The sequence below is a fragment of the Mesoplodon bidens genome, assembly GCF_964165515.1.
Source record: "Mesoplodon bidens genome assembly, chromosome: 1".
In the NCBI taxonomy this organism is placed as follows: domain Eukaryota; kingdom Metazoa; phylum Chordata; class Mammalia; order Artiodactyla; family Ziphiidae; genus Mesoplodon; species Mesoplodon bidens.
This window is the reverse complement of record NC_138176.1, coordinates 193,533,815-193,560,533: the sequence shown is the minus strand read 5'-3', so window position 1 is coordinate 193,560,533 and position 26,719 is coordinate 193,533,815. Positions and strand designations below refer to the sequence as shown.

At 37.7% G+C, this 26,719-nt stretch overlaps 1 protein-coding gene across 2 annotated transcripts in view; it reads right to left on the bottom strand.

Annotated features, from left to right (window-relative positions):
• ARHGAP24 (Rho GTPase activating protein 24) overlaps positions 1 to 26,719 on the bottom strand; it is a 509,032-nt gene that overhangs the window by 251,715 nt on the left and 230,598 nt on the right. For both annotated transcript variants that reach the window (XM_081250897.1, XM_081250898.1), the window contains exon 3: positions 24,482 to 24,569. In XM_081250897.1, coding sequence (XP_081107023.1) covers positions 24,482 to 24,569 — 88 coding nt within the window. The remainder of the gene's footprint in view (positions 1 to 24,481; positions 24,570 to 26,719) is intronic.

Genomic DNA, 26,719 nt, shown 5'->3' with positions numbered 1-26,719 from the left:
AACATGTTCTAAAATTGTTTGTGGTGATGGCTACACATCTCTCTGAATATACGAAGAACTATTGAATTGTACACTTTAAAGGGGTGAATTGTATGGTACATGAATTCTATCTGAGTAAAGTTGTTAAGATCAAACTTTTTCTGATAGAACAGTTATGAAACTAGAAGTTAATATGTTTGCCCACACAGAAGTTAATATCAAATAATATACTGCCTTTAAACAAGCCCTAAATTTTGTCAATTTATACTGATTTGCTTACTTTCAAGGTAAATATTGAAGAAACATTGTCCTCCACACTGAAATTTTCCTGATGATAGCTGGCATAACAAGATGGTTCAGCATCACATGGTTGGATAAATGCAATCTCTTCATCTTCCCTCCATCCATATGGCATTTTAATGACTTTTGGTTAGTTTCTTGAGTTAATTTTCCATGAAATTATTTACCATCTTATTTTTAATACATTTATGTATGTGGTCTTAACAAACTACTGAAAAGACTACAGAGTTTTCCCATCCCTCCATACCTTGCCTCCCCATTGACACTGAACAGCACTCTGACAATATATGTATACAGGGCAGGTTACGAGAAGGAAGGCTTCCTAATTCTCTGTCTTGAGACACAGGTATAACCACTACAGTACTAGCCACTTGACAGGTGTGCAGGGGTGAGGCCACCATCCTTCACAGAAGACGCACAACAGATAAGAGTAACAGACAAACCGACTCAAATCCTGCTGTTTAGAGGAAACATCTCTTCAAAATCGAGCCCAATTATCAAATACTAATTAAGCCAGGAGAAATTTTGTTGTCAAATATGCCAACAGTTTCCTATTAACATGATATACAAAATATAATAGAAATTTTCATCAATAAAATATATTGATAGTTAACTACAGACACCATGCTCTAGAGATCTAACAAAATCTCACAATATTTTGACTAGAGGACAAAATTTTAATTTCTCAGATAATTTGCTATTTCTCATCCTAAGTAAACCAACTTAGAAAAGAAAACTTGGATCCAAACTCTGTGTCACAAACTTAGTTCTGTGATCTTGGAAAGCTCCTTAATCTTTTGAACCTAACTTCATCATATGAGAAAACACTATTTAACTCATAATAACGGCAAAAAAATAAATTAAATAATGCATAAAAAGGGCCTAACACTATACTTAGCACTTAAAGTACATCAAATAGTAGCTATTATGATCACTATATTGTCATCACTGTACTACTAGAATCAAGCAGACTAGGAGTAGTCTTGCTACTTAAACTTGAGAAACTAAGGAACTTTAATATTAATACAATCAAACAGAATGTGGAAGAGTAGAAAGACTACTCAACTGAGAACATGGGCATTTATACAAGGTTGGCCACAATAACCTCTCTGGGAACCATAATCCTCACTGCAAAATGAACACAACAATCTTTGAGGTTCCTTATAACTTCCATAAAATAAGAGATTTATTAAATTTCATTTTCCGTACAATATTCTTTCTGTCTTAATTTCAGACTCAAACTGATTTCTTTAAAAGCCAATTCATGTTTGGAATAGAAGGATGGAAACAATAATAGCAAATCTCACAAACACTAGTGAACATTGTCTTTTAATGGATTTAAATCTATAATCTTGGGAATATAAAAAAGCCACAACCACTCATCCCTTGGTTACAAGAAACACTTGAAAACTGTCTGGAGTTTACATGAATGAACAAACTTGTAAAGCCTTAAAAAGCAAGACATCTTATCTGATCCAGATTCCATATTTCTCAAAAATGGAAATAAATGTGTTAGTCTTCCTATTGCTGTTCTAGCCACATCTAAGTATATAGATACTCATCCCTCACTGAGGAGATATATCTTTATAATTTCTGCTATGTGAGATTGTTTCTATCTAATGTATGTGACAGGTACTGAGAAATGTCAAGAAGCTACTTCTTTACTGTTATTTTTTTAATAGAAAAATATTAACTCTAATTTGGAACACATTTTTTAGTTCAAACAATCCTTTCAAAAATAGTATATGTCATGCATATTGTAAGGACACATTTATTTTAAATCTTGTTGAGATTCTAAAACAAAATTATATTCCCCCATTTGATTTTGGGTTTTTCTTTTCTTTTTGCAAAGATAAAATCTAATGTTATTAGGTGAATCTTAGGTCTTATTTAAAAGTAATTTTCAATATTAATTTGGCCAAGGAATCCTAAAGATTCAAGATTTGCTGGAAGGGTGGGACTCATTAGTTGCTTCAAAAATAAAGCAAATTTCATGAAAGTGAGAGAATGTAAAAGCTTCAAATTTAAAATATTTTTAAATGAGAACTCCAATTAGTTTGAAGAGCAAGGAGATAGTAATACTGTGCTTTGAATAGGGTAGTGTTTTCAGCCACTATTAACATACTAAGCCATTGTGCCTGGATCTTTCTGCATAATTCAGTCAGTAACCAATCAACTGAGCATACCACCCATTTCCTATGCATGATCAGTCTCATCACTAGTACTCCCATCAGTAGTATCATTTATGCCCTTGAGGCTTTGTGTTTCAGAAAACTAATGAATAGGCACCCTTAGTTCCCAGGAAGTGCAGGAGGAAACATTCATCTCAAAAGAAGCAGCAGTCAAATCTACTGGGGTCCACAGGTTAACAGCAATGGACTGAGCAGAATGGGTGGATTTAACGTTCTGTTGTCGATTCATATTGACTGAGGACAGGAGTCATTTATGGCTCACATCTGGATTTTCAGCATTTTGAGAGGGAAGGCAACACAACCACATAAAAGAAATCTATTTTTTACACAGGCACATAGATCATCCCATTCTTTTTCCAGTGAGTCCTTTCACACAATTTGATTTTTACACATCACACCAACTAGGGGAGAAAATGATGGAGAATGATGTTACTAAGACTTATCACTGGATTCCAACACATTAGAAATAATGAGGTGCCCCTAAAGAGAGGAGAGTTGAGGACAAGTTAGACACGCATATGATGGTAGACTAATGGGACTAAATTATGCTCATTTGGGTGACACCGCTTTGCAGACATTGACATACACAGTCTCATCTGGTAATTCTATGATGTAATGTCTGTTTCACTGATGAGGAAATGGATACCACAGGGATTAGAGGACTTGCCTAAGAGATACAGCAGGAGCAGCAGTCCCATTTCACTGACAGGCTGCTTCTGTGATGCTAGACTGCTTCCTAAATGGATTTAATCTGCGTTTTTCAGAGGGTTCTGTGGAACTCTACCTCTAAGCGATGTTCTCTGGGATGACAAACCATAGCTGCCTGAGAATAAGAACTTGGTACATAATATCTGGATCATAGCTGATTCTTACTAATGTTTGTTGAACTAACCAAACCTTGAATGGGAATTGAGTAACAGAATTAGTGTTACACTCAAGGCTCCTGATTATCAACCCCAGAATCTACCCATTTCTAGATTACACTGACTTCCTTTACACTGATTTCCTATGTCTCCCTCCTCCCTTCTTTTTCACCCTTCCTTCCAAGTTCCTCCCTCTCTCCCTTCCACAAATATGAATTAAATATCCATGACATGTTGGGTAGTTGGCTATATGCTATAAGTAAGATAATGAGCAAAAAACAGAGATCTAACTCTCATGGAACTTAGATTTTTGTGAGGGAGAGATACATTATTTATACAAGAAAATGGGTCATGGGCCTTCAATAGTGGGTTAAGACAGACTGGGAGGGAAAATCACGTGCAGGTTTCACTGAAGAAGTAACAAATGAGGTACTATCTGAGAAATGAGTAGGAGTTATCTTATGAATCTTGGAATGATGAGGAGGACCAATTTTTTAAAAAGGGAACAGTGTATGTACAGGTTCTGTGGCTACAGTGAAGTGTGACACATTTGAGAAACTGAAGGAAAGCCAGTGTGGTTAGAGAGCAAAGAGGGAAGATGAAACACACTGGATAGTCTATGTGGGGGCCTGTGGGCTGTGATAAGGTTATTTAAAAAAAAATAGGAGATGACTTGATTGGATTTGATATCAAAAACATCACTCTGTATAAGGAAACTCTCTGTACTTTCTGCACAATTTTTTTTAAATAAATCTAAAACTTCTCTAAAGAATAAACTCTATTAAAAACTATCACTCTGGCTACAGTGTATGGGATAAAACAGAGTGACGGGACGAGTAGAGTCTGTACATGAGCTAGGAGAATATACTACAGATCTCTGGGACAAAGATGACCAGACACAGAGCCCAAGTTCCCTCCAACATGAGGAGGTTAAGGAGACAAGTAGGAAGAAGCAGTGCTGACTGAGAAGACATGGGCAGGGAAGTAGGAAGAAAACCAGGCAAGTACAGTGTCCTTGAAGCCAAGTGAAGAATGTGTGTCAAGAAAGAGGCAGTGGGGACTTCCCTGGTGGCGCAGTGGTTAAGAATCCACCTGCCAGTGCAGGGGACACAGGTTCGATCCCTGGTCCGGTAAGATTCCACATGCTGCGGAGCAACTAAGCCTGTGCACCACAACTACTGAGCCTGCGCTCTAGAGCCCTCGATCCACAACTACTGAAGCCTGCATGCCTAGAGCCCGTGCCCCACAACAAGGGAAGCCACCACAATGAGAAGCCTGCGCACTGCAATGAAGAGTAGCCCCTGCTCGACACAACTAGAGAAAGCCCACAGGCAGCAATGAAGACCCAATGTAACCCAAAATAAATAAAGTAAATAATTTTAAAAAGAGAGAAAGAAGCAGTGATGGACTGTGTCAAATGGTCTTATTGGCAATTATTATTATGAGAGCTGAAAAGTAATTGTTGCATTTGGGAAAACTAGAGGCCATTGATGGCAATAATAAGAAAAAGTCAAGTGGAGTGTGGTGGGCGACGAATGGATTGAGCCAAAGAAAGGAACTGGAGAGAGTGTAGTATAGAGCATAGAGCAGTTTTATTGCAAAAAGAAACAAAACACAAAACACGGGAGGTGAGGGATAGTGGGAGGAGAGTGGCCAAGAGATCATTTTTTTTTTAAATCAGAGGAATAATAGCATGTTGTACGCTCATAGTTTTAAAACTTTGTATACATGAGATTGTTACTTTTTTGCATAAAAATTCCAGTTCCCAGGCTGCCCCTGTGAGCCTATGGGGATAATCCAATATAGAAAACAAAGCTACATAACCAGGTGGAAACAGCACAATCAGTAGATTATGGCTGGCTTCTGAAAAGGTGGGAGTGCATGGAATTCCACGACAGATGCAAGATTGGATTTAGGGAGGAAAAGGGACCACTGCTCTGTTGTAATAGAGGGAAAGAGGACCAAATGGCAGATGTAAGCAGTTTTGTATATTTGGTATCAGGCATTTGAGGTAATTTCCATAAAATTAAGTCGGCAGTAAGGTTATCTGTGGGAAAGAAAGGCTGAACAAAAATTAAAAAAACAAAATAAATCAACTATTTAAATGAGAATTGATTTGCATCAGTTATATCCATATCGGAATGAGTTATCTTTCAATCAAAGAACACGTTATGACAAATCACAGCCCCTACATTAGAGCCAAACAGTCCCCAAGCACAGATATGTCATTATCTCCCCTGTGATTCCTGTAAGCAAGTGACACATCAGAAATAGTGAGTCATGAGAAAGTGTGATTGGTGCTGGAGAAATGAACCCCACAACATGTCATGCCCCTGCACTAATCGTTTTCTAGAAGCATTAATTGCCTGTCTTGATACTGTGCTCCTCCACACACAGAATGACAAGTTGGTAATTCACTACGGAAGGCCTGGGCAACTGGATGAGATCTATCAAGGGTTCCGTTTGGCTTTCTCCCCCTGACTAGACACATGACAGTATTATTTAAGGCATTAATGTACCACTTTTGGAAAGGAGTTTGTTCCCAAATAAAATTTAGCCTGGACTTAAAAAAAAAAAAAAAAGCCCAAAGACACTAACTTCTAACAATGACACAAGGCTAGATGTCTAATCTATTTCCTTTAGGCAAAGTGATAAAAACAAAGAATAATAACAACAAAAAAAAACCCTAGGAACAAAATTAAGGAGAATTTTAAATCCAAGGACAATTTGCAGGAAAGAGTCGTTAAATGTAAAATATCTGGTCTTTCTCTGGGCAGCCTCCATTTCTATTTCACATGTTTTTTAGTTAATCCTTTGGTTGGTTAATCACTCAGGCTTTCCAACATTTATGAAAAAATTGAGCAGAATTCTGGATTGTGGCTTGGTGTATATACAGCAAGGAAGGTGTACATACCTTCCTTGAAGAGTAGGATAGGGCTCAAGTAGTAAGTAGTAAACATGAGGAAGAGTTTGCTGCATAAAAAGAGAAGCCTCTGGAAGGACCGTGATGTCTCATCTTTTTTACTCTGTTATGGTCTGTATTGTGTTCTTCCAGAATACCTTTGTTGACAAAGTAACCCTTTGCACCTCAGAAGCTGACCCTATTTGGAAATAGGGTTTAAAAGAGTATTTAAGTTAAAATGAGATCATCAGGGTAGGTCCTATTCCAATATTACTGGTGTCCTTATAGAGAGAAAAAATAGGACACAGACACACACGGAAGGAAGATCATGTGAAGACACAGGGAGAAGGCAGCAATCTACAAGGCAAAGAAAGAGCTCTCAGAAGAAACTAATCTTGCTAACACCTTGATCTTGGACTTCTAGCCTCCAGACTGTGAGAAAATGAATTTCTGTTGTTAAAGCCTTCCAGTCTGTGGTACTTTGTAATGGCAGCCCTAGCAGACTAATAAGCACTCTTTTTACTCATACCTATTTCTTGTCACAGGCACACAAAAGTTTAGTTTAGAAATACTGCTGGTCAAGTTAAAAGTTCATGGGAAAACCTTCCATGTGGGACCAGCAGATCCTTAAACCAATGTCACTGCATGATGACAATCTAGTGACAGTCCTCTAAAGTTGGGGAGGCCTATTATACCCAGAGCTGGTTGATGCAATTTGAATGTACTAAGTTTGAATTTTGTTTTTCTACTCTAATATTTGAAATATAAGCATTTGATTAGCATTTATCTTATTGTATTTTCACAGAATTAGCTGATTGCCTATGTGAGGGCAGCCTGGTGTCTGAATGCTACCAAGTTCCCTAAGAATCAGGGCTCTTCCAAGTTGGCCCTATAGAAGGAACAGCCAAATGACCGCCTCTCCAGGACTGTGTAGAACAGCAGGACACACATGAATCACACTACATGTCCTTGGTACATCCCCCCTTCTTAATCCATTAGTATTCCTTTCTGGTTTCAGAACTTTCTCCGTGCTTCATCAATATTAAAAAAAAAAAATTCTTAACACTATAGTCATCTAATCAAAATCCTGTAGTTTCTTTACATTCCAGTGGCAGATTCACTGCCTCTGGGAAGTCTTCCTTGATTACTCCAGCCCACAATGACCTATGTCTTCCAAAATTTCCAGTGCATCTATAATGCCATCTAAGACTGTTCAATATCCAGGCCAGTGCTTATTTATACATGGTACTATATGGACAATAGTTCCAAGTCTTGCTATTTTTCAGTAAGCCATTCCCTGGGCCAGGCAGAGTGTTGACTGCTCCCCATACCCTTATCTCCTTCCATCCTCACCACAACCTTACAAGGGAGGCATTCTTACTTCACATTCACTAAGAGGACACTGTGGTTTAGTGAGACTAAGCAACTAGCTCCAGTGGCAGAGCTGGGATTTGATTCTAGTACTGTCTGACAGAGAGGTCTGATACCTCTCTCCTCTTCCTACACTGGTCTCCAGGGCGGGCTTTGTGGCTTTCCTTCCTCACCATCAATACCTAGTTTTTTCCCCTTAGGCATCTCTCCTCCTAGGTCCTAGGTCTTTTTCTACTCTTGTATACCTAAAGCAAAGAGTTTTATAGTTAACAAAGTACTTAACAAATCACCCAGAATAAATTGGGGTTTTGTAAACCCTAGGTGGCTTTATCTCAAGTTGCCAGTTATGTTTTTTTTAAATAAATTTATTTATTTAATTTATTTATTTTTGGCTGCACTGGGTCTTTGTTCCTGTGCGCGGGCTTTCTCTAGTTGCAGTGAGCAGGGGCTACTCTTTGTTGCGGTGCACGGGCTTCTCATTGTGGTGGCTTCTCTTGTTGTGGAGCACAGGCTCTAGGCCCATGGGCTTCAGTAGTTGTGGCACATGTGCTCAGTAGTTGTGGCTCACAGGCTCTAGAGCGGAGGCTTAGTAACTGTAGCACATGGGCTTAGTTGCTCCACAGCATGTAGGATCTTCCTGGACCAGGGCTCGAACCGGTATCCCCTGCATTGGCAGGCAGATTCTTAACCACTGAACCACCAGGGAAGCCCAAGTCGCCAGTTTTCTTAATTGGGATGTAGGGATTTTAGCAGGTAGGACCATACATTTCTGCCAAATCAGGACCTCTCAGGACTTCAATTTGGGCCTTTCTAGGCCTGATGTCACAGGGCTGTGGAGATGGACAGTTCTCAAGAAAGGCAGCATTTGAAAAACCAACACAGGGCAAATGAACCCACAGATCAATAGACAAAGATAACAATCGTTTTAAAGTCAGGATGTCCAGCAGGCCCAAGGATTCATTATTGGGTTGCAGATGGTCCTTGAGGTTTCACTTTTGGAAACATTCAGGACCAGTTCAGCTCAGTTTTATATTAAAAATGAAAAGAAAAAAGAAAAATGAGAAAGGCTACCCCGGTTCCCTAAGAGTTAGCACAGGACTTGGTGACATGCTGGTTTCATCCTTACTGCAAGTCTGTTTCCTACAAACTAATTACCAACAGCTGCTCTGCAGCACACTCATCCTCCTTCTTCTGATATATTGCGTTTCCTGTGAAGTATGTTTTCTCTTTCTCACTCCCATATCACTTCTAACCTATGGTTGCTCTCCTCACTGGCTGTTGCCTCATTCAGACACACTCTTTCCCTGGCTAAGATACAGCTCAAAGAAGCCCTGCCACAGAAAAAGAACTGCCTGGAGAAATACTCTTCCTAGTAACAGCCACTGACAGTTGTTTAGCCTGTACTGTCTGTTTTCTGAGCTTGATTGGATTGCAAAGTCCTTTTCAACTACTGTATAAAAAAGGTGAATGCAAACAGCCCATGAGTACATAATTAGAACCAGGCCACAGAGGACAATGAGGGGGAGGGGATCACATTTATTCCAGCAGATAATTTGTTAGTAAACAGCTCCTATCATCAAAGTACTAAATGACACAATTGGTGCTAGTGGTAATGAAGAAGTGAACGATGAGGCAATGCAGACTGCTTTTTAAAGAGCGTAGAGTCTGTGAAGTTAATGAACTTCTCCAGTCTCTTAAGGCACTGAGACAAAGAGCTATGATCAAATTAAATAGCTCAGAGATGCAAGGCTCTTTTCATTTTGGCTAATCCAATACAATCATTCCCTGGGTGATAAAAATGAGGTCTAGTCTATTCATTAATTCAACGAATGTGCATTGAGCATATACTACATGATAGTCACTCTGCTAGGTACTAGGGATGGAAGGTATCATTTCTGTTCTCAAGTGCATCAAATCTGATGGAGAAGGAAGAGAATACAGACAACATAAGAAATGCGAGTCTTGCAGAGAGAAGAAGGAAATGCAGAGTATGCTAACTTTAAGTTTTAATTTTTTTTGTTTTTTGAAGTATAGTTGATTTACAATGTTGTGCCCATCTCTGTTGTACAGCAAAGTGACTCAGTTATACACATATAGACATTCTTTTTTATATTCTTTTCCATTATGGTTTATCACAGGATATTGACTATAGTTCCCTGTGCTCTATACATTAGGACCTTGTTGTGTATCCATTCTAAATGTAATAATTTGCATCTACCAACCCCCAAACTCCCAGTCCATCCCTCTCCCTTCCCCCTCCCCGTTGGGAGCCACAAGTCTGTTCTCTATGGAGTACACTAACTTTTAAATCCATAACCTCATTTGTTGTCCTTATTTTTCTTAACTCTTGGATATTTGGCCTCTGTGGGATCTAGAAAATTAACCTATCCATATTCTCATTGGTATAAGGAAGCTGCAGCATGTGGTGGTTTTGTGGGCTCAGATGAGTGTGAAGCCTGGTTTTAGCATTTATTAGGAATGTGAATTTTATCACTGTTGATGAGTGAGAGGAATGGCATCTATCACAAGTTTATCATATTAAATGAACTGTTGTATTTAAAATGTGACATTCATTAGTACAGGCCTCACACAGTTCAGTGAACGTTAGCTCCAAAAATTATGGAAGTGTTTCTCATACTGATGTTAAAGGAAAACTGGTGGGTTAGGAGTAGAGATATGTTCATAAATGAGTGGTGGGGGGGAATAAACTACTCCTCTGAGAAAATAAGTTTTTTAGTTTTACGAGCAAACAAAGTATTGACATTTGGTGTGAGATACTTAGAGCTTTAAGACGCTAATGTACATTGTAAAAAGGAGAGTTCAGAAGAAACTTCAAGCTTACTTGATCTTGCAAGGGATGCTTCCATCTCAGAATACTTATGAATATCTCCCTGAACTTGTGTGGACTGAACAAAGTATGGGAAATGTTTCTCATGCTAGGCACACCCAATCTCCTATTAATGGTATTCATTGCTTTAAAAGTCACATCACAGATTTCAGCTCTGGTCAGATTCTAGAGTTCTAAATGAGCTAAGACAAAATTTAAAGTGATGGTTTCGGTTTGGTCACTAAAACATTTTAGATTCATCATGACTGGGGGAAAAAAAGAGATATTATTCAGAGATGGAGCTTCTAAATAAAAATGTTGGCAAACAGGTCCTGAATCATGATGTTGAGGCAGTGGGTAATGTCATGGTCTGGGGAGACACTCTGTCTCAGAATTCTAATTTTGTCTCTGGTGGCACCAGTGGGGATTAGTGATTTATAATAGTATCTTCAGACTCCTTTTCATAGGTTTGTTTTTTTTAATCTAGCACAAGCATTGGCTAGCTATGGCACATGGGCCAAATCTGGCTTACTATCTATTTTTTACATTTTTAAGTGATTGGAAAAAAATCAAAAGAAGAATAATATTTCTTGATATTTGAAAATAACATAATACCCAGATTTCGGTATTCATTAATAAAGTTTTATTGGAACACAGCCATACCCACTTGTTTTATGCTACGACAGCAGAGTTCAGCAGTTGTAGCAGATACTTTATGGCCAGCAAAGCCTACAGTATTTGCCCTCTTGTTCTTTCTGGAAAATGTTTTCTGACCCCTGATCTAGGATATAGAATGAATGATAGAAATGAATATGAGTAGGTCAACATGTCTACAGATACTGTAAGAGAGCCCTTCTCATATGGACACTTATCAAAATTGGGATCTTATGATTGGTATATAAATGCTCCAAATGCCTTTTGGTTGACATGGCAGTAGTCGGAATTTTAAGAGATTACAAACATTTTTAAATGCTCTTTGTGACATTTTAATAGCCTCTTTTAAATGTATATTTTAAGGCATTTTAAGTAGGAAGGGAATTTTGAAGCAAACATCTCAAATACTTTTTTTTTATATAGAAGAATACAAGTAGCTAAAGCATGCTGATTTTCAATGCATTTATTTAAGTCATGTTCAGAACTACTTGTGTATACAGAATTATGTTTTCATACCATAACAATTCCTACTCACATTCTCTAAATGGTTTGCACACATTAACTAAGCAAAGAAAAAAAATACAGGCTTCAGGGCTGCCTACAGACATAGGCAGACAAAAAAAGAGATTGTCCTATTTGCCTTTGGGTAACAAATATAAATACATGGCTTTCAACTTACAGTACTAACACAAAAGGGAAAAATTAAGATAAAGAGTGTGTTGTAAAATTAAATGCCCTAGCAACATATTTAACCAGTGATCAAGAAAATGACCAACTTCTATGCTAAAACACTATTAAAATATCCCCAAATTTTCCTATAAAGTAGATAACAAATTTAAATGACAGCAAATTAATTTATCCAATAACATTATTTGATCACCCTAGAAGGAGTTGCAAACTTGGATGATAAACTTTCATTGCTGATGTCACATAATTATCTCAAAAACTCAAAAACTGGCTACATGCCTTTCCTTCTCTGAGACACCATGAATATCTCTCAGATGGCCTCATATAGCACAGCTGCACTGACCATCTGAGTAGGTTCAAGTTTTAGTAAATTAAAAATTTTGTAGCCTCCAGAGCAATGAAATGATCTCCAGAAAGTTTTTTGTAAGTGCATAAAATAGGTCTGTAGAGTTACATAATCATAGAACCAGTGGGGGGTGGGAAACACAACTGAATCAGGGCAGTAAAATTCAAAAACTGATTACTAGTACCACATAGTTACAGATAATAAAAAAAATTGTCATGTTTATGCACATATGTATATAGATGAAATAGATGATGTGCAGGAACACAGAGATGAATAGCTAAATATAGAGATGGAGATAGAAAGATAGAGACTAATAATGTCTCTTGTCCCTAAATTTAAATTACAGTTCTAAAGCTGGAGTCCACAGTTGGGTTTCAGGAAATCTCTGAAGCCCCCATAAGTGTCTGCAATTTTGGTAGGTAAATTTTTTTTTTTTTTTTTTTTAGCAAAAAGATCCATAATGCATTTATTGGATTCTCTCGGCACCCATGTTTTCTAACTTTTCAATCACCCCTGAAAATTCTTCTGGAAAATAGTTAGAATGGAAACATTTTTTATTAAAATTTACATATGTAATTGTCTAAGGATATTATTAATAATTAGTATATTCCTGGCTAAAGTTGGGATAAATGACACCTTCTCCTTTGTTGAAGGGTTTACTTTCATTTCCAGGCAGATGAAAATCACTTTAAATTACCTTTCAAATTTTCTCTTTTTTTTTTCTTTGTTACCATAGCTGCCTCTTCATCTCTCATCCCCTTTTTTCCCCTGTGTTCACCTCTTCTGTTCTGTTTCTGGGGGAAGGAAGAGAAAAAGAAAACCTCCACTTTCTAGTTATTATTGATTTGGGACACTGGGCTGAGATGGGGCTTTGGGAGTCTGAGATATTGGTAATTGCCCTTAAAACTCATAATGGGTCTCTGCTTGAATAATACCTGTGCAGGTCACTGGACTGATTCCCAATAAAGGAACAGTATGAGGTGTGCTTGTTGGTGGCTAGACAGTGGTGATAACTTGGCTAGTGTGCAGAGGAAGTTAGTGAAGAAGTGAGGCCAATTTCAGCAGTGTGAGTTCTGCCATGAAGAGAACTGAACTCCAGCGTGTAATAATTTTCTATAAGAAAAAATTACAGGTGCAGATTCTTCCTTTCACATAGCTATTCACATATAAGAAAGTCCACTGCAGACAAGTGTGGTTTTCTCCCCACCTTTTCATGACAGTATAGTTGTGGCCTTATAACTCTTAAGTGAACATCTTTAGCCAGTGCATATCTTTATGATAGGCTTACACATATAAATAACTGCATGTAAATGAAAATGCCAATTCTCACTTCAAGTGCCCAAAGTGTCATCCTTAATGGATGAGCTAAGAAGAGATACAAGTCTATCCCTTCAATTACTACTAATAAAAACTGTTCACAAGTTCATATTTCAAAAACTAGGCTCCATCCTCTAATACTCTGATATCTCATATTTTAAGCCAGAATACATACATATATAAAGTCAGTGATAAGTAATATATATATTTATATTTACACATGCATTTACTAGCTAGTGTTAGCTGTTTGACCTTGATCAAACTACTTTTCTGTGCCTCAGTTTCTTTATCTGGAAATGGATATAGTAATAGAGGTGAGAATTAAATAATAATGTGGTAAGGATTAAATTAAATGATACATTGAAAAAGTCTGAAACATTGTCTGTAATACAGAAAGCTAGATACAGATAAAGTTATAAATACTCTAATGGATACTGTGATGCTCTGTCTAAATCCCAGAGGCCAGTATATTGGCTGATGGCTCATAGAGGCCCTCATGGAAACCGTTCTCCATTGAAACCTGGAGCTGCTTCACATGAGTTTACTTGTCTCACCTCCCCCCAGTCAATGACTAGACTAGCTGATGCCATGAAACAAAGGCTTGGTCCCTCAGGTTAGAGCAACTCTAGGAAGCATCCAAGCTCCAGAGCTTCCCATAGCATCAGCTGAGATATTACCTGAAATGGTGTTTTGAACCAGCTTCTCCTTCTGCCTTATCCTGCTTTCCTCAATTCCTTAGAGATGAAGCATCTCCAGAGAGCACTCCCCAGTAAATGTTCTAACATAACTCTCCATCAGAGTGTGTTTCCCTGGACTCCAATCTAAGATTATAGATATAGACAAAAAGTCATTTTTCCATTATCCTGAAATTGTTAGGATCTGAATCTGAAAAGAGAAGTTACTCACACTCTAAGTTAAAAAAAAAAAGAAGGTTGTGCCTGGCCACTTCCCTATAGAGCTTATGGAGAATACGCATTTCAGAGAAGGAACCCAAATGTCATCCCTCTGCCCCTGGCTATTACAAGAGGAAGACTAGAAAAGAGGAAGTGCCACTTGGATATAACAGTTTTCAAGATGAACACTATTTTTTGAGGAGAAAGAAGAAAATTCTCTGAACCATCAGAACAAGTCAGGGGAGCACAAGAGAGCTACTCATCAATTCTGAAGCTAGAGCTGTCACCTAGCCCTTCTCCAAGTTGCAGACTCACATGATGTGTGAAACCACTGAACTGCTGGGTGTGAAGCTCATGCTTCCTGGAGAAGGGGGCAAGATGGCAGGGTTGAGGGGGGCAGTGACAGTGAAACAGCCTGTATATCCCCTACTTGGCAGACCAGTGTCCATGAGTTTCCACATAGCTGAATAAGCACAAAGCAAGCAGCTGGCCTCTGAGCCATTTTGTTGGTAGCCCATCTACCTTAACCATGCCCAAGGTAGAGACTCCTATCACATGACATGCATTTCCAATTCTAGGGACATTATAAAATCTTCAAAGACACCTCATTAGAGAGTCAGCATTTGAAGGGGTGTGTAATAACCAGTCAGTGTTAAGGTGCTACACCCCAGTGGAAGCTTCTCTGCAGGAAGATCTCTACGTCCTTCCATCTTTCTCTTCGTATCATTACCAGAGAGGAAGGCAGAGGAGTAAGAAAGAGGATGTGAGGAGTTTCCCTCCACTTGAACCACTAGAGCAGCAGAAAGGTCTTTGCTGTACCATGAGGTGGAAAGATCCTACACAGGAGGGAATAAGCCTTCAACATAGCCAAGTCGGGAGTAGTTACTGCCAACAATAAACCCATTTCACATGGTTGACTTTCCTCCATAAACCTGGTAAATATATACACTTCAATAAGTACTCGGCACCTTGCATTATATTGTACTAGGTGTTACGGATATAGTAATGAGAAGATAGATGTTGTTCCTAACTATATGAAGTGCATACATCCTCATCTCTTTTTACCTGTCTCTGTCTCTGAATCACTACTTCTTCTCCCTCTGGCAGGTTATTCTTCTAAGAAAGCTAAGACATCAGCATTCCATTAATTACTCTATTTTGTTTTAACATCACAAGAGAAACATGCACAGAAAACATTTTGAGAAGCAAAGAAACCGACTGCATTTTCCCTCTTCGAAGACTATGCATTAAAGGTCTGCCAACATTTCTCCCTCAACCACATTTCCCCAAAGCTTAGTACTTGGCCATAAAAGCTCACTCCAGTCTAAAATTTGGCATGCCTGACAGCAAAGTCTGCAAATTTGCCAATTTAGATCACATCTCCTTTTTGAATAACAAGCAGATAAATAGGAAAAAATTGGAGTGAAATGCTATAAATCATGACATTATTCAGAGAGACAATTCCTTTCATGGGATAGTACTCTATAAGAAATTAACCCTAAATTATGGTAATTTGTTTCAGATAGATTTTTACAAAAGGCTAAAATCTGCAGAGAAATGTTATACAAAAACAAATGTAATTAAGTGCTATACAAAGACCTGAAACCCTCAATTCTATTGGAAAATCTTGAGTTTTCTTTCAAATTTACACATGATTATTACTTAATTTCATAGAACATTTCAGACTAAAGCAAAACCAAAAATGGAACGAAACAAAGTAGCATACATGGAAAAATTATAAAGATATATAGGTGCTAAAGATATATACATATGTGTATATAAATATACATTATATATTTTGTTATATATATATACACACACACAAGTCTACACACTCATACACAAATGTGTGGGTATGTATATACTGCTAGGACATTTGGCAAAGAGCTTTCTGAAGGTATTTGCCATTTTTGCTAGAAATCATTATAGGCACATATGATTAAAGAATTTAATCCTATTCATCATTTTTCATTGGTTATACCTTGGGTAGTTGGGCTTGAGGTATTTGTCCATAAAGACAGAATCATGTTGGATATTTAAGTATCATTTGCAGGATGGGATTTCAGCAGTTGTGATCGACAGAATTCCACAGAGAAAGTTAGTGTAAAATAAGTATGTGTTACAAGGATCTGCAGACAGGCAGTCCTGCGGAAGGTTCTATACAAGGCATTGACCACATTTCTCCAATCCTTCCTGTTCCCTGCATTTTCTGACAAGTGAAAACACTCTTGGACTTTCCAGATTCTCTATGCCAAACTATCACACAATTGGAATAATTAGAAAATATTATCTTGTCATTCTCATTTGCAAAGATAAATCAAGTGTCATGCTATCCCTAAGTAATCTTTTTTTTAACATCTTTATAGGAGTATAATTGCTTTACGACATTGTGTTGATTTCTGCTATATAACAAAGTGAATCAGCTATATGTATACATATATCCACATACCCCCTCCCTTTTGCGTCTCCCTCCCACCCTGCCTATCTCACCCCTCTAGGTGGTTACAACGCACTGAGCTGATCCTCCTGTGAGATGGAACTGCTTCCCACTAGCTATTTTACATTTGGTAGTGTATATAGGACAGCGCTACTCTCTCACTTCGTCCCAGCTTCCCCTTCCCCTTCCTGATGTCCTCAAGTGCATTCTCTACATCTGTGCCTTTATTCCTGTCCTGGCCCTAGGTTCATCAGAAGCATTTTTTTTTTTAAGATTCCATATATATGTGTTAGCATACAGTATTTGTTTTTCTCTTTCTGACTTACTTCACTCTGTATGACAGACTCTAGGTCCATCCACCTCACTACAAACACCTCAATTTCATTTCTTTTTCTTGCTGAGTAATATTTCATTGTATATATATATGCCACATCTCCTTTATCCATTCATCTGTCGATGGACATGTAGGCTGCTTCCATGTCCTGGCTATTGCAAATAGCGCTGCAATGAACATTGTGGGACATGACTCTTTTTGAATTATGGTTTATTCAGGGCACGAGCCCAGTAGTAGGATTGCTGGGTTGTACGATAGTTCTATTTTTAGTTTTTTAAGGAACCTCCATACTGTTTTCCATAGTGGCTGTATCAATTTACATTCCCACCAACAGTGCAAGAGGGTCCCCTTTTCTCCACACCCTCTCCAGCATTTATGGTATTTAGATTTTTTGATGATGGCCATTCTGAGTGGTGTGAGATGATATCTCATTGAAATTTTGATTTGCATTTCTCTAATGATTAGTGATGTTGAGCATCCTTTCATGTGTTTGTTGGTAATTTGTATATCTTCTTTGGAGAAATGTCTATTTAGGTCTTCTGCCCATTTTTGGATTTGGCTGTTTTGGGGTTTTTTTTTTTTTGATATTGAGTTGCATGTGCTACTTCTATATTTTTAGATTAATTTTTTGTCAGCTGCTTTGTTTGCAAATATTTTCTCCCATTCTCAGGGTTGTCTTTTTTTCTTGTTTATGGTTTCCTTTGCTATGCAAAAGATTTTAAGTTTCATTGGGTCCAATTTGTTTATTTTTGTTTTTATTTCCATTTCTCTAGGAGGTGGTTCAGAAAGGGTCTGGCTGTCATTTATGTCATAGAGTGTTTTGCCAATGTTTTCCTCTAAGAGTTTTATAGTGTCTGGTCTTACATTTAGGTCTTAAATCCATTTTGAATTTATTTTTGTGTATGGAGTTAGGGAGTGTTCTGATATCATTCTTTTACATGTAGCTGTCCAGTTTTCCCAGCACCACTTATTGAAGAGGCTGTCTTTACTCCATTGTATATTCTTGCCTCCTTTATCAAAGATGAGGTGACCATATGTGCGTGGGTTAATCTCTGGGCTTTCTATCCAGTTCCATTGATGTATTTCTATTTCTGTGACAGTACTATACTGTCTTGATTACTGTAGCTTTGTAGTATAGTCTGAAGTCAGGGAGCCTGATTCCCCCCAAGCTCCGTTTTTCTTTCTCAAGATTGCTTTGGCTATTCGGGGTATTTTGTGTTTCCATACAAAATGTGAAATTTTTTGTTCTAGTTCTGTGAAAAAATGACATTGGTAGTTTGATAGGGATTGTGTTAATCTGTAATTGCTTTAGGTAGTATAGTCACTTTCACAATGTCGATTCTTCCAATCCAAGAATATGGTATATCTCTCCATCTGTTTGTGTCATCTTTAATTTCTTTCATCGGTGTCTTATATTTTCCTGCATACAGGTCTTTGGTCTCCTTAAGTAGGTTTATTCCTAGGTATTTTATTCTTTTCGTTGCAGTGGTAAAAGGGAGTGTTTCCTTAATTTGTCTTTCTGATTTTCCATTGTTAGTTTATAGGAATGCAAGAGATTTCTGTGCATTAATTTTGTATCCTGCTACTTTACCAAATTCATTGATTAGCTCTAGTAGTTTTCTGGTAGCAACTTTAGGAATCTCTATGTATAGTATCATGTCATCTGCAAACAGTGAAAGTTTTACATCTTGTTTTCCGATTTGGACCCTTTTATTTCTTTTTCTTCTCTGATTGCTGTGGCTAAAACTTCAAAAACTATGTTGAATAATAGCTGTGAGAGTGTGCAACTTTGTCTTGTTTCTGATCTGAGAGGAAACAGTTTCATTTTTTCACCACCGAGAACAATGTTGGCTGTGGGTTTGTCATATATGTCCTTTATTATGTTGAGGTAGGTTCCCTCTATGCCTACTTTCTGCAGGGTTTTTATCATAAATGGGTGCTGAATTTTGTCAAAAGCTTTTTCTCTATCTATTGAGATGATCATATGGTTTTTCTCCTTCAGTGTGTTAATATGGTGTATCACTTTGATTGATTTGCATATATTGAAGAATCCTTGCATTTCGGGGATAAACCCCACTTGATCATGGTGTATGATCCTTTTAATGTGCTGTTGGATTCTGTTTGCTAGTATTTTGTTGAGGATTTTTGCATCTATATTCATGAGTTATATTGGCCTGTAGTTTTCCTTTTTTGTGACATCTTTTCTGGTTTTGGTATCAGGGTGATGGTGGCCTTGTAGAATGAGTTTGGGAGTGTTCCTCCCTCTGCTATATTTTGGATGAGTTTAAGAAGGATAGGTGTTAGCTCTTCTCTAAATGTTTGATATAATTCTCCTGTGAAGCCTTCTGGTCCTGGGCTTTTGTTTGTTGGAAGATATTTAATCACAGTTTTAATTTCAGTGCTTATGATTGGTTGTTTATATTTTCTATTTCTTCCTGGTTCCGTCTTGGAAAGTTGTACTTTACTAAGAATTTGTCCATTTCTTCCACGTTGTCCATTTTATTGGCATATAGTTGCTTGTAGTAATCTCTCATGATCCTCTGTATTTCTGCAGTGTCAGTTGTTACTTCTCCACTTTCATTTCTAATTCTGTTGATTTGAGTCTTCTCCCTTTTTTTCTTGATGAGTCTGGCTAATGGTTAATCAATTTTGTTTATCTTCTCAAAGAACCAGCTTTTAGTTTTATTGATCTTTGCTATTGTTTCCTTCATTTCTTTTTCATTTATTTCTGTTCTGATCTTTATGTTTCCTTTCCTTTTGCTATCTTTGGATTTTTTTGTTCTCCTTTCTCTAATTGTTTTAGGTGTAAGGTTAGGTTGTTTATTTGAGGTGTTTCTTGTTTCTTAAGGTAGGATTGTATTGCTATAAACTTCCCTCTTAGAACTGCTTTTGCTGCATCCCATAGGTTTTGGGTCATCGTGTTATCATTGTCATTTTTTTCTAGGCATTTTTTGATTTCCTCTTTGATTTCTTCAGTGATCTCTTGTTATATAGTAGTGTATGGTTTAACCTCCATGTGTTTGTATTTTTTACAGTTTTTTTCCTGTAATTGGTATCTTGTCTCATCGTGTTGTGGTCAGAAAAGATACTTGATATGGTTTCAATTTTCTTAAATTTACCAAGGCTGGGTTTGTGACCCAAGATATGATCTATCCTGGGGAATGTTGCATGAGCACTTGAGAAGAAAGTATATTCTGTTGTTTTTGGATGGAATGTCCTATAAATATCAATTAAGTCCATCTTGTCTAATGTGTCATTTAAAGCTTGTGTTTCCTTATTTATTTTCATTTTGGATGATCTCTCCATTGGTGAAAGTGGGGTGTTAAAGTCCCCTACTATGATTGTGTTACTGCCTACTTCCCCTTTTATGGATGTTAGCATTTGCATTATGTATTGAGGTGCTCCTATGTTGGGTGCATAAATATTTACAGTTGTTATATCTTCTTTTTGGATTGATCCCTTGATCATTATGTAGTGTCCTTCTTTGTATCTTGTAATAGCCTTTATTTTAAAGTCTATTTTTTCTGATATGAGAATGGCTACTCCAGCTTTCTTTTGATTTCCATTTGCATGGAATCTCTTTTTCGGTCCCCTAACTTTCAGTCTGTATGTGTCCCCAGTTCTGAAGCTGGTCATTGTTGACAGCATATATATGGGTCTTGTTTTTGTATCCATTCAGCCAGTCTATGTCTTTTGGTTGGAGCTTTTAATCCATTTACATTTAAGGTAATTATCAGTATGTACGTTCCTATTCCCATTTTCTAATTGTTTGGGGTTTGTTTTTATAGGTCTTTTCCTTCTCTTGTTTTTCCTGCCTAGAGAAGTTCCTTTAGCATTTGTTGTAAAGCTGGTTTGGTGGTGCTGAATTCTCTTAGCTTTTGCTTGTCTGTAAGGTTTTTAATTTCTCCATCGAATCTGAATGAGATCCTTGCTGGGTAGAGTAATCTTGGTTGTAGGTTTTTCCCTTTCATCACTTTAAATATGTCCTGCCACTCCCTTCTGTCTTGCAGAGTTTCTGCTGAATGATCAGCTGTTAACCTTCTGGGGATTCCCTTGTATGTTATTTGTCGCTTTTCCCTTGATGTTTTTAATATTTTTTCTTTGTGTTTAATTTTTCATAGTTTGATTAATAGTTTGCTAGTTTGCATCTCCTTGGATTTATCCTGTATGGGACTCTCTGCATGCCCTGGCTTGGTTGACTATTTATTTCCTTTTCCATGTTAGGGAAGTTTTGAACTATAATCTCTTCAAATATTTTCTCAGACACCTTATTTTTCTCTTCTTCTTCTGGGACCCCTATAATTCGAATGTTGGTGCATTTAATGTTCTTCCAGAAGTCTCTGAGACATTCCTCATTTCTTTTCATTCTTTTTTCTTTATTCTGCTCTGCAGTAGTTATTTCCACTGTTTTATCTTCCAGGTCACTTATCCGTTTTTCTGCCTCAATTATTCTGCTATTGATTCCTTCCAGAGAATTTTTAATTTCATTTATTGTGTTGTTCATCATTTTTTGTTTGCTCTTTAGTTCTTCTAGGTCCTTGTTAAAGATTTCTTGTATTTTCTCCATTCTGTTTCCAAGATTTTGGATCATCTTTACTATCATTACTTTGAATTCTTTTTCAGGTAGGCTGCCTACTTCCTCTTCATTTGTTAGGTCTGGTGGGTTTTTTCCTTGCTCCTTCATCTGCTGAATATTTCTCTGTCTTCTCATTTTGTTCAACTTACTGTGTTTGGGGTCTCCTTTTCGCAGGCTGCAGGTTTGTAGTTCCCATTGTTTGGTGTTTGCCCCCAGTGGGTGAGGTTCTTTCAGTTGCTTGTGTAGGCTTCCTGGTGGAGGGGACTGGTGCCTGTGTTCTGGTGGGTGGGGCTGGATCTTGCCTTTATGCTGGGCAGGGCTGCCTCGGGTGGTGTGTGTTGGTGTGTCTGTGAACTTATTATGATTTTAGGCAGGCTCTCTGCTAATGGGTGGGGTTGTGGTCCTGTCTTGCCAGTCATTTGGCATAGGGCATCCAGCACTGGAACTTGCTGGCCGTTGGGTGGAGCTGGGTCTTAGCGTTGAGACGGTGATCTCTGTGAGATGTATCTCTGATTGATATTACATGGGGCCGGGATGTCTCTGGTGGTCCAGTGCCCTGAACTTGGCTCTCCCACTTCAGAGGCTAAGGCCTGACACCAGGTCAGAGCACCAAGACACTGTCAGTCACATGGCTGTTGCTTCTGGAATGATGAGTGTTTCTTTCTAGTTCTGCTGCACAACACGGGTTCACCCATGTATACAGGTGAAGCAGGGCCAGGAATGAAAAGTCCTATTTTCCTTTGTACTTAGTTTAGCTTCACTTGCTCACAGGGTGCCACACGCAGATGCCTTGCCCCAGCCTTTCCGACCAGAGTTTCTGGTGCAAAAAGCCCTAAGTAATCTTGATTTTTTCAAAAATTGGTTAAAATCATGTGATACCAATCCTCACATCCTCATACAAATACAGAAACATTTGCCTGGAAATTCCATCCTAATGTTAGGGACACACCAAAAACCCCGATGACCAAGATTCATGGCTCAAACACTGCATTCTCAATGCAGTCATTGTGTTTTTCCAATTCTCTCTTTAAAGAAGCATTTGGCACAGTTCTCTTGTCACTCCATAAGATGATTCAGAATTATAAAACCTAATTTAGAAGTTACTACATATTGTATTAATGACTCAGAAAGCATCTTTTCAAATGAGCTATAGGCTTAGTATTGATATGTTTATTTTCATAATTACTGCAGCCAACCTGAACTTCCTTGAGAAAAAAGAAATTATTTTTGGAATGACAATCTTCAGATTCTACCGCACACAGTCATAAACCCCTTAAGCTTTGCTCATTAAAAGCCATTATATCATATGCATTTCATTCAAAACACATACTCAAGAGCTGAAACCTTGGAGGGGAGGTTTTGTGATTTCATGGGCTTGAAGACACAGCTCTTCTGAGAACAGTCTTGACAATATCTACCTACAGTATATCAGAACATCTTCCCCCAAAAGTGACATCTCTACACATTTAGTAGACTGCATGGGAAAGTAGACCTTTAGTGTTATTGAAGATACAGAATCAAAGCTGTCAGTTTAATACCATGCTCATTTCAAAGCCCACAGGCCTAATGTCTGAGAATAAACGGTGAAAGAAATTTCCTCTACTGATACTTCAAAGACTTTGCAACATCTGGAATTTGGTTCCATATAGGGTATTCCACTAAGAAGTAAGTATAAAAAGATTTTAATAGAACAAACAGGATTCAGGTTTCCTACAATATGTTATCCCTGGGGGGAAACAACACAATGCATCCGACTAAGCTTTCTGCACTTCAGCTGAATTAATTAACATTTAGTCATGGATTCCATTGTGAGCCAGATGAACCCAGAGCTACAGCTGTTTTCATTGAGGGGAAAAAATATGCTTTCACATTTTAGATTCTTAGCATTTATAAATCTGGGGAAAATGTTTTATTGACTGCCTTTGTACTGGCATTATTGATATGCATTACATATTAGTCACCCAAATAAATTCACACTCACCCTAGGCTGTGATTATGTCAATGTTAATATCACATTAACTGGGTCAGTCAGAGCCAAAGCTATGAAAACCACATTCCTAACTCCCTTTTTCTTACACCAAGTGTTAAAGAAGGGCTAATGAACTGATCAAAGGAGTAGACCACAGCCTTGAAAAGAGTGTTGCTGGGTGAGTCAAAGACTTAAGTGGAGATCAGGTATTGTGAGAGGGGTGGATGCAGATGACTAAAAAAAAAAGAACAGATGTTGAAGAAATGTAACTGCATGATCTGATGACTTGGCAGAGACATCCTCAATGCTACCATGCAAACATGTGGAAGTGGTTGGTTGTGAATGAAGATGAGGTACAGAACTGCAATCCTTGGTCAGTCATCGAAGGAGCGTTTTTGTTTTGTTTTGTTTTTATAGCAAAGGCTCCTTAAAGATGCAGTTTTGTAAGAAAATATGACAGTGAATCAGCTGGACAAGGCATTCTACATGGAACACCTGGTCAAATTTCATACCATAAGAGAACTGTAAAATCACCTTTGTCTCCAATAGTCCCTAACAAGTGCTGTGTCATGACTTCTGGTCGGCACTGGAGTCTCATGGACAAATGGAAATCCAATAGTCATGTGGCCACATGTATGTGTGTACATGTGTTCATTTTTACCAGTGTACAAACCTGGAATCATTATCTGTGTAAATACTAACCAATGTTGACCCTTGCCTCATCAAATTAATGTTCTTAGCCATGACTCAAGAAAAATAAAGGCTGTCTGACCTGTCTTCACCTTTACCAACATGGAATGGCAATAGTTGAATCAAACCAGAAAAATATCTTACCTGGAACTACTTCAAAAAGGAATTTTCCTGGGCTCTCTTCATTGCAAGGATGTTCAAGGACTTTATTTCCAGGCAGAAAAATAGTACCCTGTGAACACAAATGCCCCAAACATCATTATCAGATGGCAAATATTGAATATCATCATCATCAGTGAATATCCAAGGTGCATCTGTAACCCAGGATACAGTAATATGCATCAGACTCATTTATATTCCCATCTAGTCCAAAATCATGTAACAGCGTCATATTCATTCAACATTTAACAAATATTTGTTGAGCACCTAATATATACAAAACACTGTTAGATGCTGAGTTCATTTTAAGCACCAATTTATTAAATGTATTCTGTGTGCTGAAAATTTTTACTGAGCCTTCAACCAATATAATATTACTGTTAGAATAATATTTTAAGGCAGGTATTATTTTTCCTCATTTTATAGCTGTGAAAACCAAGGCAGAGACATTCAATAACTTAGCCAATGCTGCCATAGTCTTCTCTTGATTATCCTCTCTCTTTTCTGTTGGATTTTCTTCTCTTTAGTGCATCATTATCATCAGCACAGAGACATATTTAAAACTCGATCCTATTTAAAAAGTTACTTTGACTCCACCTCCCACTCCAGTTCTCGTTTCATTTTTTTCCTTCCCTAGCAAAGAGTTGTCTACACTGAATCTATTTCCTCATATACATCCACTGCAGCTTGGTTTGTGCACTCATAATTCCAATTACATGACTCTCACAAGCTGTTTGCTTGAAAATTTTCAGTCCTCAATGAAATTGGCTTCTCAGGAGCATCCAGCACTATTAACTACCCTTTCTTGAAGTGCCTTCTTTCCTTGGTGTCTCAGTGTTTTCCACTTACTTTTCTGTTGGCTGAGTCACATTTGCTGGCTCTAACTGACCTTTAAATATTGGAGTTTTCAGAGATTTATTCAATGTTTCCTTCTCTTCTGACTTTATACCTTCTTTCTCCAAGCTATCTCATCCATGACTGTGATTTTATTAAACCATAAGGCAAAGAATATCAGATTAATAGTTCAAACCCAGGACTCTCAAAAGCATCTTAAACTAAACTTAGTCAAATTAAAATGCAATTAATTCTGGTCCTATTTATGTGTTCCCTAACTCAGCACCATCTTGCAATCAGTTGCAAAAGCCAGAAACCTAGCAGTCATTATCTCTATTCTACTGTATCTTTACCACCACCACGCCCTAGTCCAAGAGACTGTTGTCTCCTTATCTGGAATGTTTCAAATACCCATTCATTAAATTCCCCTCAATACTGGAACATCTTTTAATCCATTCTTTTTCCTTAAGGTGGTCAGAGTGATCTTTAGAAACAGAAATTAGATCTTGCAACTTTCCTGCTTAAAAATCTCCAATGGCTTTCTTTTGTCTTAGAATAAAGCTCTGGGAGGTCTGGCTCCACCTACACCTCTAAACTAATTTTTCCACTCTTACACTTTCAATGCTTTCTATGACCTAGTCAGTTGTCCTATAAATGGCATCATGCTCTCATTTACCTTAGAACTACATTCTTTCTCTGGTTGTTTTATACCAATTTTTCAGATTGACTACATCTAAAATATACTTGCATAGCTTCCTGAATTTTCCTTAGACTGATTAACCAGTGTATGCAATTATGTTATTTGTAAGATTTTATAATTAATGTTTATCTCTATCATTAAACTGTAAAAGAGAAAATATAATGCGTGTTTTTTACCCTAAGCTACCGCCAAAGCCTAGCACTTCACATGGCATAAGGTTAATGTTTAAAAAAAGGGTATTGCTGAAGTGAATGCATACTGTTAGTATAGTAAACCCAGTATTCAAAACCAAGCACACTGGATTCAAAAGCCTGTACTCTTGTCCACTATATTATATTGTCCATTTTCTCAACTTGAAGCAATATTTAGCTCAAATAATATTTTACACAACTTCCATTCTGCCTGGCTTGGCAGAGAATATTATCCTCGTTATATTTGTCCCTCCTTCTGGGCTTAGAGTGATAAAGCAGAGCACTCCCTAAGTAAAACCTAAGGAATTAGAGGTTAGAAGGGTACCTCCCCATCTGTCTGCACCTTACAAGGTGAGGTGTTGGAGGTACTGCCTTTGTTTTACTCCTCCAGGAAGTAAAATTTCCTACTTCTCATCATATCTAGTGTCCTCTTGCCTATGGATTCCATTCTACTTACTGGTATTTTTTTTAATAATTTAAAAGATTACTAAGTCTTTG